Source organism: Pipistrellus hanaki, assembly GCF_964339955.1.
Source record: "Pipistrellus hanaki genome assembly, chromosome: 4".
NCBI classification, from domain to species: Eukaryota; Metazoa; Chordata; class Mammalia; order Chiroptera; family Vespertilionidae; genus Pipistrellus; species Pipistrellus hanaki.
In genome coordinates, this window is record NC_140506.1 from 101841310 (window position 1) to 101853905 (window position 12596).

Here is a 12596-nt window from a genome sequence, read left to right on the forward strand (position 1 = left end):
CCTGCCTTTCTCCCCGCGCCTCCCCGGCCTCGGCACGAGGTCACATAGGGACGCAGAACCAGGGCTAGTAGGGGGGGTGGGGGGGCTTCGGGAGTGGGGGCCCCAGCTTCACATCGGGAACACCTGGTGCACTGAGTTGCCTGTGAAATGGCACCCCTCCCTCAGCAGCTGCCAGCTGCCCCATCAGAGTGTTCCCACGTGTGGAGAGGGAAACGGCCTGCAAGCTCCTTCCGTCCCAGGCATCTCGGCCACATGCTTCCTTCACGGACCTGAAAACAATGGAGGCTTTTCTTGGCCAACTGGGAGCTTGTTTGATTAGAGCAGCAGTTCTACCCTCCTAATGCCGGCCCCTTAACACAGCTCCTCATGGGGCGGTGACCCAAACCATAAAACTATTTTCGTTGCTACTTCATAACTGTAATTTTGCTGCTGTTATGAATCCTAATGTAAATATCTGTTTTCTGATGGTCTTAGGCGACCCCTGTGAAAGGGTCGTTCAGCCTCCAAAGGGTCACGACCCAAGGCTGAGGACCACTGGAGTAGAGCATCACCAGGCTATGCCATGGCTACAAGTTGACCCCGATCTCGGCACACACAGGAAACAATGCATAAATACACAGAACAGCAGATCGATGTTTCTCTCCCTCTTTCTCAAGTGAATGAACAAATGGATAAAGGAAGCAGATCCCCCTGACTCGCTGTGCTCTCCCTCTCCTGTCCCAGCATGGAAGGTAGCTCGGCCTGGGAAAGGCCTTTCGACAGGTTTTAGGTTTCTGTGTCTAGAGCTAAGCAGGTGCCTGGTGTCTGCAGCGCCTGTGTGAGCCCTGACTAAGCACGGAGAGACAGCGGCCATCCAGCCAGCCATCGGCCTGTAGAGTAAACTTCCTGCAAATACTGGTCAGAGGGTGTTTCAAACCTGCCCCTCAGTCACGTTCCTCACGCTCCATCCCGTGCCAGGTGGCCGTCATGCAAGTGGAGCTGACCGCCCTACAGCCCCAGCTCATCCATACGTCCGAGGAGACGGCCAACATGATGGTGAAGATCGAGGAAGAGACCATCCAGGTCGACGCCAAGAAGCTGCTGGTGCAGGCGGACGAGAAGGAGTCCAACGCCGCCGCTGCCATCGCTCAGGGCATCAAGGTGCAGAGGGCCAGGACGTGCGTGCGTGCGTGTGCGTGGTTGGTCGCCTCCTGCAGATGAGAGCAGTGAGGCTTGGGAAGGTGGGCGACTGTCCCAGCAGCCAAGCCCCTGGGTGGCCAGGGTGCGGCCCTGTGAGAAGTTTCTGTCTCTCTCAGGCCCACATGACCCAGTGTGACCGACCCTCCTCGCTGAAGCCCCTCCCTCTGCTTGGGCCAGGCTGAGCTCCTGGCTGCTCCTTAAACAGACAGGCTGGCAGCTCGGCCGAGAGTGCTCCCCCTCCAGATGGACCCTCCTCCATCACGTCTGTGCTCCCGTGTGTGGGACAGTCATGGGGGACGAACGCTGGACTGTTGACCTCGAGGACTCGGTTTGCGGGCCTGGGTCAGCGCTCCCTGCCCTCAGCCGTGGGGGAGCCGGCCGGCACGGGGGAGGGCAGGTCTCAGCGCTCGGAGCCACACAGCCCCCAAGCCGGCAGCTGGGCACGGACAGGACAGGATCCGGAGTCGCCAGCATGGACCCCACGGCTGCCAGCCCTCAGCGGACTGCACCTGGGCGCGGCCTCAGTGTGCCTGCCTGTCCCAGCACTCCCATGGCGGTTAGAAATCCCTTTGGCCATTCTTACAACCGGGGCTGGAGCCGTGTGGCCTGTGTCTGGCTTCCAAGGCCGGTCGGTAACAGGCAGCTGCTCAAGGACCGGCCTTCCAGGTGGCGCCCTCCAGGCCTGAGGCCCGGCCTCGCCGAGACGCTGAGTCCAGCTGGGTCGGTGTCACGCAGGGAGGGTGTGCCCAGACAGGGGCCACAGGAACACTCTTTTCTTCTGTGATCTTGGAATAATTGTGAACTTTTAAAAATCAAGAGATTTCAGGTAAAATTTCTAAAGTGTCAGCTTTTCTGAGAACATAGGTCAAGCACGCGGGACCTCTTCCTGGCGCAGCTGTCGGCGTGGACGGCGCTGCCGGGTGTCCGGGTCAGGAGCCGGCCAGCCCCTGCCGGCGGGTCGCTGGCCTGCCCTGGAGGCACACTCGTTTGCAGCTCCTCCTGCGGAATCAGGCACCTCGGACTCAGTGTTTGCTCAGCTTCCTCGTCTGTAAACCGGGGAGACTCCAGGAAAACAAAGGCGTGTCACATGTCCAGCACAACAGCTCGGGGCCATGTTAGCCACCCCGACGTGTTCTCTGCCCTGTGCATGTGTGCCTCAGCCAGGCCTCTGCTCTGCAGACTGAGGGAGCAGACGTCCCTGGGGCGGGAGGGGCAGAGCGTGCAGAGTGACCCACATACTCACTCCTGGTTTGGCTGGGAGGGAAGGGCAGTGCTCTGCCTGCCCCCGGACTGGAGTGAGGGCCGGGGGTAGTTGGGACGCAGGCTGTGCTGTGTGAGTCCCCGAGGCTTTGGGGCGCCCGGTCCTTTCCTGAGCCTCCAGGCTGCAGTCCTGGCTGGTTCTCCGGGAGGGAGACGCTGGAGGGCGCCCTGCGAGGAGATGAGTTTGAGGCTCCTGAGAGGCAGGCAGCCCGAACCCAGCCTGGGCCTGAGGGAGAGCCCTCCTCTGGTCCCTGCCCGCCATGCAGCTGCCGTGAGGGCGGGCAGCTGGTTCTCCTCCGCTCCCTCTGCATGTCCCTGCTGAGCTGGGCCATGGCCTGGCCGGGACGGCCATCCAGTTAGTTAACAGAGGGATAGGGACACGGCTGGTTATGGGCGGGGTGTTTGAAGGTAATGGAGCTAAATAAATCATTGCTATAGGTTATGAGAGAGCAGAAAACCTAAAATAAAGAGTCCATGATACACGTCCCCATACACACACACACACACACACACACACACAGAGAGAGAGAGAGAGAGAGAGATGTGGGAAAGCAGGACTACGGGGTCTGTTTGCCCATCATCATAACCTCTGTGTTCACCCTTGTCCCCTGCTGCCCGCAGGACGAGTGTGAGGGGGACCTGGCCGAGGCCATGCCAGCCCTGGAGGCCGCGCTGGCTGCGCTCGACACCCTGAACCCAGCGGACATCTCCCTGGTGAAGTCCATGCAGAACCCTCCGGGCCCCGTCAAGCTGGTCATGGAGAGCATATGTGTCATGAAGGGGATGAGACCTGAGAGGAAGCCGGACCCCAGTGGCAGCGGTAACCTCCAAAGCGCGAGTGTGCACACACACACACACACACACATACACGCACATGCCCCAGGCAGTGTGAGCAATCCCGGAGGAAGTGAGGGGCCCTCGGTGTCCCCTCACCACCTCTCCTCCCAGAAGCCAGGAGAAGGCCGGTGTCGCAGGCAGCTGAGTGAAGCTCCTGCCTGCAAATCACAACAAAGCCGAAGGTCACGGAGACCCACAGGCACAGAGGTCATGGACCGGGAGGGATCCGACGGGAAGGAATTAGGAGGCGGACGGAGACAGCGACAGAGAGAGGACTGGAGGGTCAGACAGAGGGACGGGTGAGAGCAACACTCGAGGTGAAGAGCAACAAAAACAGACACAACGGCTGCGAGTGAGAGAGAGAGGGAGAGACGCCAAGGCAGAGAGAGCGAGTCGGGGAAGAGAGACAGAGAGAGGAGACAGACGCTGCGGGGAAGAGGGAGGTGTGAGCTGGCGGAGGAGGATCTGAGGTGGAGCTGGGCCGAGGGAGGCAAGGTGGACGGGGAGGGTGGGTACGCCAGGGCTCAGGGGCAGGAGGAAGTGCCGTCTGCGAGTGAGACTGGCCGCATAGATAGGTACATTCCAGTCTCCTAAAACCGGGTTCTCCGAGGCTCTTACCGAGACAGGCGCCTTGGAATGGAACAAGGCTGCAGCTTCTGCTTCCGTCGCCAGCTCTCCCTCCCTCCCGGTGGCGGCCGGAAGCCCGTGAGGGACACGCAGAGGGGTGCAGGTGGAGAGGCGGGTGCACCGGACCGGTCTGCCAGGGCAGCGATGCGGGTGTCCAGCGGGGCTGAGACAGGGAGCCGCCAGCCCGTCTCCGCTCCCGCGCACCCGGGGCGGCGGGCACCAAGAGGCTGCACGGGCCCCCGGTGGGGCCTCGGGAGCCGAGGGATCCTCCCTTCTGGTCAGCAGGGCCTCGGCATGAGCTGGTGTTTTTGAACCCCTGTGTGGTTCAAAGGGGCAGCCAGGGTTGAGAAAGGTGCACGAATCGTGGCCTGATCCAAAAGCCATTTATCTTCTTAAGTCATCGGTGACCCGCCCAGGGCCACGCTCGCCTTCCTGTCTCAGGTCACGCAGGTGCCACCCTGCTCCTCAGCCACAGCCGCAGCCGGACAGCGGGCCAGCAGCCAAGCAAGCGCGAGGGTGTGGGCCTGCCGGGTCTGACCGGGCGGCCCCGACCAGCGCCTCCACGAGAACGCGTGGCCTTGCGCTCGCCTTAGGAACAGGACACGCTTGGCCTGTGGTACTCAATACGATGCCTCCATGCAGCTCCTTTTAAAAAAATTAAAATGCTCACCCAAGGACTTCTTTATTGACTTGAGAGAAAGAGGAAGTGAGAGAGAAAGAGAGAGAGGGGGGAAAAACAAACATCAATGTGAGACGGAAGCATCCATCGGTTGCCCAGCGGGAGATGGAACCTGCAGCCTGGGCCTGTGCCCGAACCTGGACTCAAACCCTCCACCGTGGACGGCGCCCCCAGCACCTGAGCCCACAGCCAGGGCTCAGGGACGCTGGTCTGGATGAGCGACGGCTGCAGGCCGTGGGCCGGAAGGCCTCCATCCTTCCCACCAGTCAGCCCCGAGGGAGCCGCCGGGGCGAGGTCGGCTCTCACCCCTGGTCAGCGTGACGAGGGCTGGAGCACGGGGCCGGCTCGTCCTGGCAGGCCGCAGAGGGCCTGTCTCCACCCTCGCCTTCCCTCGGGCCCCACTCGTGCACGAGGAGGACGCTTTGGGTTCCAGCCAACCCACCTTCCCGACGGGAAGAATATTCCAAGCACTTGCCGTGACTCTGCCCTCTCCGTCTACGGCGGCAGGCGGGCACGCTCATTTCGTACGTACCACGGATGACCGGTCCCAGGCGCTGTGCCGAGACAGTAAACTGCCCTGCTGCCCGGGGGAGGGGGACGTGGCAATAAAGAGTAAGCAAAGTCACAGCTCGCAGCAAACTCTGCAGAAGGAGTGGGCGCTCCAGCAGCTGAGGTGCAGGGCAGTGCAGGGCTGCTCGGGGGTCATCTAGGGAAGCCCTTCTGTGAAGCCAGGAGGGTGCTTTCTAAAATGAGCCGCAGTCTGCTCCGGGGCCAGCTGCCGGCCGGCGGGCGCACTCCTGCAGGAAGCATCGGGACAGCGGGGCGGGCAGGAAGGCCTTCGTGACGGCCGTCCAGCGAGGCAGCGAGGGGAGGTGGGGCCCTGGGCCTCCCGGACCGTGAGGAGCTTAGGCTTTCCTTCTTTCATTTAGATTTTGTACCTTTAAAGCAACTTTAAGGTCACATCAAAGAGGCTTCCCATACCCCCTGCCCTCACCACGCACAGCCTCTTCCATCCGTTACCCACTCCCAGCGCCTCAGCGAACCGCGCGGTCCGCCCGGAGCCCATACTTCACACGGCCAGCGCCCTGGGCGGGCACATTCCATGGTTTGGACAAATACATAAGGACGGGCCCATCGTATGGCATCACACAGAGTACATTCTCTGCCCTTAAACTCCTCTGGAGGATTTGAATTTTTTTTGCTAGATCCGAGGAGCCCTCACTGCAAAGCTTTAAATCTTAGCCAGAAATCTTAATGATAGCCCTAACCAGTTTGGCTCAGTGGAAAGAGCGTCAGCTTGCAGACTGAAGGGTTCCGAGTTTGATTCCGGTCAAGGGCATGTACCTTGTTGCAGGCACATCCCCAGTGGGGGGCGTGCAGGAGGCAGCTGATTGATGTTTCTCTTTCATCGACATTTCTAACTATCCCTATCCCTTCCTCTCTGTAAAGAATCAATAAGATATAAATAATTAAAAATAAATAAATAAAGGGTTTATGTGACTAGATCACACCCACCCAAATAATCATTCTATTAAAAAAAAAAAAGAAAGAAAGAAAGAAAGAAAAAGAAAGAAAGAAAAGAAAAGAAATCTTAATGATAGTCTTATCCCTTTGCTCATCTCACAGGCAAAATGATAGAAGATTACTGGGGGGTCTCAAGAAAGATCCTGGGAGACCTGAAGTTCCTGGAGAGCCTCAAGACCTACGACAAGGACAACATCCCCGGCCCGGTCATGAGGCGGATCCGGGAGAGGTTCATCGACCACCCGGACTTCCAGCCAGCCGTCATCAAAAACGTGTCCTCCGCCTGCGAGGGGCTGTGCAAGTGGGTGAGGGCCATGGAGGTGTACGACCGCGTGGCCAAGGTGGTGGCTCCCAAGCGGGAGCGGCTGCGGGAGGCGGAGGGGAAGCTGGACATCCAGATGCAGAAGCTGAACCTGAAGCGGGAGGAGCTGAAGCTGGTGGAGGACCGCCTGCAGGCCCTGAACGACGAGTTTGAGGAGATGAACACCAAGAAGATGACCTTGGAAGAAAACATTGAGATCTGCTCCCAGAAGCTCGTCAGGGCGGAAAAGCTCATCAGCGGGCTTGGCGGGGAGAAGGACCGGTGGAAAGAGGCTGCCCGGCAGCTGGGGGTCCGCTACACGAATCTGACCGGGGATGTGCTGGTGTCCGCGGGGACCGTGGCCTACCTGGGGGCCTTCACCGTGGACTACCGGGCCAAGTGCCAGCAGCAGTGGCTGGCTCAGTGCAGAGACAGGGCCATCCCCGGCTCCCGTGACTTCAGTCTCAGCAACACGCTCGGGGACCCCATAAAAACCCGCGCCTGGAAGATCGCCGGGCTGCCCGTCGACTCCTTCTCCATCGACAACGGCATCATCGTGTCCAACTCCCGACGCTGGGCCCTGATGATCGACCCTCAGGGGCAGGCCAACAAGTGGGTCAAGAACATGGAGAAAGCAAACAAGCTGGCCGTCACCAAGTTCTCGGACAGCAACTACGTGAGGACGCTGGAGAACGCCCTGCAGCTCGGCACCCCTGTGCTGCTGGAGAACGTAGGGGCAGAGCTGGACGCCTTCATCGAGCCCATCCTGCTCAAGTCCACCTTCCGGCAGCAGGGCGTGGAGTACATGCGGCTGGGCGAGAACATCATCGAGTACTCCAGGGACTTCAAGCTGTACATCACGACCCGCTGGCGGAACCCGCACTACCTGCCCGAGATCGCCGTGAAAGTCTGCCTCCTCAACTTCATGATCACCCCCCTGGGCCTCCAAGACCAGCTGCTGGGCATCGTGGCTGCCAAGGAGAAGCCGGAGCTGGAAGAGAAAAAGAACAAGCTGATTTTGGAGAGCGCCAGGAACAAGAAGCAGTTAAAGGAGATCGAGGACAGGATCCTCGAGGTCCTCTCCTTGTCGGAAGGCAACATCCTGGAGGACGAGACCGCCATCAAGGTCCTGTCTTCCTCCAAGGAGCTGTCTGAGGAGATCTCCGAGAAGCAGGAGATTGCGACGGTGACGGAGATGCAGATTGACCAGACCCGGATGGGCTACAAGCCCGTGGCCGTCCACTCTGCCACCATCTTCTTCTGCATCTCCGACCTGGCCAATATCGAGCCCATGTACCAGTACTCCCTGACCTGGTTCATCAGCCTCTACACGCAGTCGCTGGCGCACAGCAAGAAGAGCGACAACCTGGAGCTGCGCATCGAGTACATCATCCAGTACTTCACCCTCAGCATCTACAACAACGTGTGCCGCTCGCTGTTCGAGAAGGACAAGCTGGTCTTCTCCCTGCTCCTGACCATCGGCATCCTGAAGGAGAAGAGGCTCGTCAACGAGGAGGTCTGGTACTTCCTTCTGACCGGGGGCGTCGCCCTGGATAACCCCTTCCCCAACCCGGTGCCTGAATGGCTGTCGGAGAAAGCCTGGGCCGAAGTGGTCCGTGCGTCCACCTTGTCGGGACTGAAGGGCCTGATGGAGCATTTGGGAGAGAACGCGGACAGCTGGAAGCACATCTATGACTCAGCGTCCCCGCACGAGGAGAAGTTCCCCGGCATCTGGAAGTTCGTCCACGGGCTGGAGAGGATGGTGATCCTCCGCTGTCTGCGGCCCGACAAGATGATCCCCGCCACCCGGGAGTTCATCGCCGAGCACATGGGCCACGTGTTCACGGAAAGCCCCACGTTCGACCTGCAGGGATCCTACAGCGACTCCAGCTGCTGCACACCCCTGATCTTCGTGCTGTCTCCCGGCGCAGACCCCATGGCAGGTAAGGGCGGATGTGGTATGAGGAACACGCCCCTTTGGCAGGCGCCTCAAATGCAGAGGGCTCTGAAGGCGGACAGAGGACTGCCGGGGGACGAGGTGACCGCAGGCTTCTTTCCGTAAAGGGCTGGCGGTGCTCCCCCTGCTGTGCCCTCTGGGGACGGGAGCCAGATCTTCTGACTTTTTCAAGAGAAACAAGAGATGCAAAAGCCCTCCTTTCTACATCTCCATCTCATTCAGATGTTGTCTTAGAAACGGTGCGAGGGCCACGCTGTGGCTAGATTAAGCCTGGCTGCTGATGGCCACCTCTGTTTTGAACCATTTCTTCTGGCTATCTCTTCTCTCAGCTGGGCTTTTCTCTTTTAATTTCTTAACTTTTTGAATAATTAATACTGAGTCGTGATTAAAAATAACCAAACAATGCCATAAGGTGTAGAAGTGTGGTTCCACCATGGACATTGACAAAGTGGAAAACAGTTTTGTGGTCACAACTAAGGGTGCTGCTGGCTCTAGCAGGCAGAGACCAGGGTGCTGGACACCCTGCAGTGCACAGGGCTCGGCACAGGCTGGTCTGGCCAGCGGGGCGGGAGCGGAGCTGAGGCAGGGAGCTGCCTCCGCCTCCTGGCGCTCCGGGAGTGACCACATCCCCGCTGTGTTCTCCAGGAGTCACTGTGCTCATTGAAGGGTGGGAGTTGTTGACGGGAATTCGTTCCTGTTCTCTGGGGGATCGCACCGCATTAGTCGTCTCTGCTGCCAAATGAAGGATGAGTGTCAGGAACGCAAATGGCAAGGCTGGCGCGTGGGGCGAAGGCTGGGTGACCACTCTGATCTGCGGGAGCCGGCGCCAGCCCGGGGCCGGGGGGGGGGGGGGCACTCAGAGGAGGAGCCGGGCCTGGGCTGTCACAGCCAGCACCAAAGACGGTGCCTCCGGCAGCAGACGTGGTGCCTGCGAGCCTGGAGGACAGAGCACGCTCAGGGCGTGGGCGCCTGCTGGTGGCCTGCTTCCCGTGTCTGCGGGTCTTCTCTCTGGTGACCTCCTCTCCCCATGTGAGGGCACCGGGCATGGCAGGGAGGGCACCCTCGTGACCTCGCCCGCTGTGACGACCTGTCTCCAGGCACAGCTCAGGCCGGGAGTCAGGAGGGCAGACAGGCCTCTGCGGGCCCGTGGGACCTTGGGCACAGCTCTCCCTGTGGCTGCGTGTCACCCGGCGTGGGGGGAGGCGGGTTGTTACTGTGCCTGTTCTGTGGAGCCTCTCCTCCCGGTTTCAGGCAGCCCCACCCGGTGGTGTGTGTGACAGCGGCGGTGCCCTGTGCCTGTGTCCCTCCGGCCGGCTGTGTGCGGTTCTCAGCGCGGGCCGGGCCACGGGGCGCGGGCCTGCCTGTGCCGTTGGCCGTGCTGTGGTTTCTCACTGGAGAGTTTGTATTTTCCATCCAGGCAAAGACCAGGGCCAGCCCCCACGGTGCGGCTGGAGTCAGCGACCAGGCTTCCGGCTTCCCTCCCTCGAAGGCCCAGCCTTACTTATTATTTATTTTTTTAAAAAGCCTCAGTTCCAGCACCCACCTCTTTTGAGAGCAGAGCTGTGCCCCTCCCCCTGAGACAAACACCCGCTTCGGGACCAGGTAAAGGAATTGTGGTATTTTCCAATGGAGCCGTGAGAAAGAGGAAGGCCTTGGCGAATGTGCTGACCAGAGAAAGTCTGAGTGAAGGAAGCAAATATGGTGTTCTACAAACTGTGTGAGGATAGTGGCTGTGTGTGAGGATAGTCGCTGTGTGAGGATAATTGATCTGTGTGTGAGGATAGTCACTGTGTGTGAGGAGAGTTCCTGTGTGTGAGGAGAGTCGCTGTGTGTGAGGATAGTCCCTGTGTGTGAGGATAATCGATCTGTGAGGATAGTTGCTGTGTATGAGGAGAGTCGCTGTGTGTGAGGATAGTGGCTGTGTGTGAGGATAATCGATCTGTGAGGAGAGTCGCTGTGTGTGAGGATAATCGATCTGTGAGGAGAGTCGCTGTGTGTGAGGATAATCGATCTGTGAGGAGAGTCGCTGTGTGTGAGGAGAGTCGCTGTGTGTGAGGATAATCGATCTGTGAGGATAGTCCCTGTGTGTGAGGATAGTCGCTGTGTGTGAGGATAGTCGCTGTGTGTGAGGATAGTCGCTGTGTGTGAGGAGAGTCACTGTGTGTGAGGATAATCGATCTGTGAGGATAGTCACTGTGTGTGAGGAGAGTCCCTGTGTGTGAGGATAGTCGCTGTGTGTGAGGATAGTCCCTGTGTGTGAGGATAGTCGCTGTGTGTGAGGATAGTCGCTGTGTGTGAGGATAGTCGCTGTGTGTGAGGAGAGTCCCTGTGTGTGAGGATAATCGATCTGTGAGGAGAGTCGCTGTGTGTGAGGAGAGTCCCTGTGTGTGAGGATAGTCGCTGTGTGTGAGGAGAGTCACTGTGTGTGAGGATAATCGATCTGTGAGGAGAGTCCCTGTGTGTGAGGATAATCGATCTGTGAGGAGAGTCGCTGTGTGTGAGGATAATCGATCTGTGAGGATAGTCGCTGTGTGTGAGGAGAGTCGCTGTGTGTGAGGAGAGTCGCTGTGTGTGAGGAGAGTCGCTGTGTGTGAGGAGAGTCGCTGTGTGTGAGGAGAGTCGCTGTGTGTGAGGATAGTCGTTGTGTGTGAGGATAGTCGCTGTGTGTGAGGATAGTCCCTGTGTGTGAGGATAATCGATCTGTGAGGATAGTCACTGTGTGTGAGGATAGTCGCTGTGTGTGAGGATAGTCCCTGTGTGTGAGGATAATCGATCTGTGAGGATAGTCACTGTGTGTGTGGATAGTCGCTGTGTGTGAGGATAGTGGCTGTGTGTGAGGATAGTCCCTGTGTGTGAGGATAATCGATCTGTGAGGATAGTCGCTGTGTGTGAGGATAGTCGCTGTGTGTGAGGAGAGTGGCTGTGTGTGAGGATAGTCCCTGTGTGTGAGGATAATCGATCTGTGAGGATAGTCGCTGTGTGTGAGGATAGTCGCTGTGTGTGAGGATAGTCGCTGTGTGTGAGGAGAGTCGCTGTGTGTGAGGAGAGTCGCTGTGTGTGAGGATAGTCGCTGTGTGTGAGGAGAGTCGCTGTGTGTGAGGATAGTCGTTGTGTGTGAGGATAGTCGTTGTGTGTGAGGATAATCGATCTGTGAGGATAGTCGCTGTGTGTGAGGATAGTCGCTGTGTGTGAGGATAGTCCCTGTGTGTGAGGATAATCGATCTGTGAGGATAGTCACTGTGTGTGTGGATAGTCGCTGTGTGTGAGGAGAGTGGCTGTGTGTGAGGATAGTCCCTGTGTGTGAGGATAATCGATCTGTGAGGATAGTCACTGTGTGTGTGGATAGTCGCTGTGTGTGAGGATAGTGGCTGTGTGTGAGGATAGTCCCTGTGTGTGAGGATAATCGATCTGTGAGGAGAGTCGCTGTGTGTGAGGATAATCGATCTGTGAGGATAGTCGCTGTGTGTGAGGATAGTCGCTGTGTGTGAGGATAGTCCCTGTGTGTGAGGATAATCGATCTGTGAGGATAGTCACTGTGTGTGTGGATAGTCGCTGTGTGTGAGGAGAGTGGCTGTGTGTGAGGATAGTCCCTGTGTGTGAGGATAATCGATCTGTGAGGATAGTCACTGTGTGTGAGGAGAGTCGCTGTGTGTGAGGATAGTCGTTGTGTGTGAGGATAGTCGTTGTGTGTGAGGATAATCGATCTGTGAGGATAGTCGCTGTGTGTGAGGATAGTCGCTGTGTGTGAGGATAGTCCCTGTGTGTGAGGATAATCGATCTGTGAGGATAGTCACTGTGTGTGAGGAGAGTCGCTGTGTGTGAGGATAGTCGTTGTGTGTGAGGATAGTCGTTGTGTGTGAGGATAATCGATCTGTGAGGATAGTCGCTGTGTGTGAGGATAGTCGCTGTGTGTGAGGATAGTCCCTGTGTGTGAGGATAATCGATCTGTGAGGATAGTCACTGTGTGTGTGGATAGTCGCTGTGTGTGAGGATAGTGGCTGTGTGTGAGGATAGTCCCTGTGTGTGAGGATAATCGATCTGTGAGGATAGTCGCTGTGTGTGAGGATAGTCGCTGTGTGTGAGGAGAGTCGCTGTGTGTGAGGAGAGTCGCTGTGTGTGAGGAGAGTCACTGTGTGTGAGGATAGTCGCTGTGTGTGAGGAGAGTCGCTGTGTGTGAGGAGAGTCGCTGTGTGTGAGGATAGTCGCTGTGTGTGAGGATAGTCGCTGTGTGT

At 58.2% G+C, this 12596-nt stretch overlaps 1 protein-coding gene across 1 annotated transcript in view; it reads left to right on the top strand.

Moving 5' to 3' along the window:
• DNAH3 (dynein axonemal heavy chain 3) overlaps positions 1-12596 on the top strand; it is a 182030-nt gene that overhangs the window by 149207 nt on the left and 20227 nt on the right. Inside the window, exons 50-52 of the mRNA XM_084882694.1 lie at positions 958-1140; positions 3061-3259; positions 6209-8350. Of these exons, the coding sequence (XP_084738820.1) occupies positions 958-1140; positions 3061-3259; positions 6209-8350 (2524 nt within the window). The remainder of the gene's footprint in view (positions 1-957; positions 1141-3060; positions 3260-6208; positions 8351-12596) is intronic.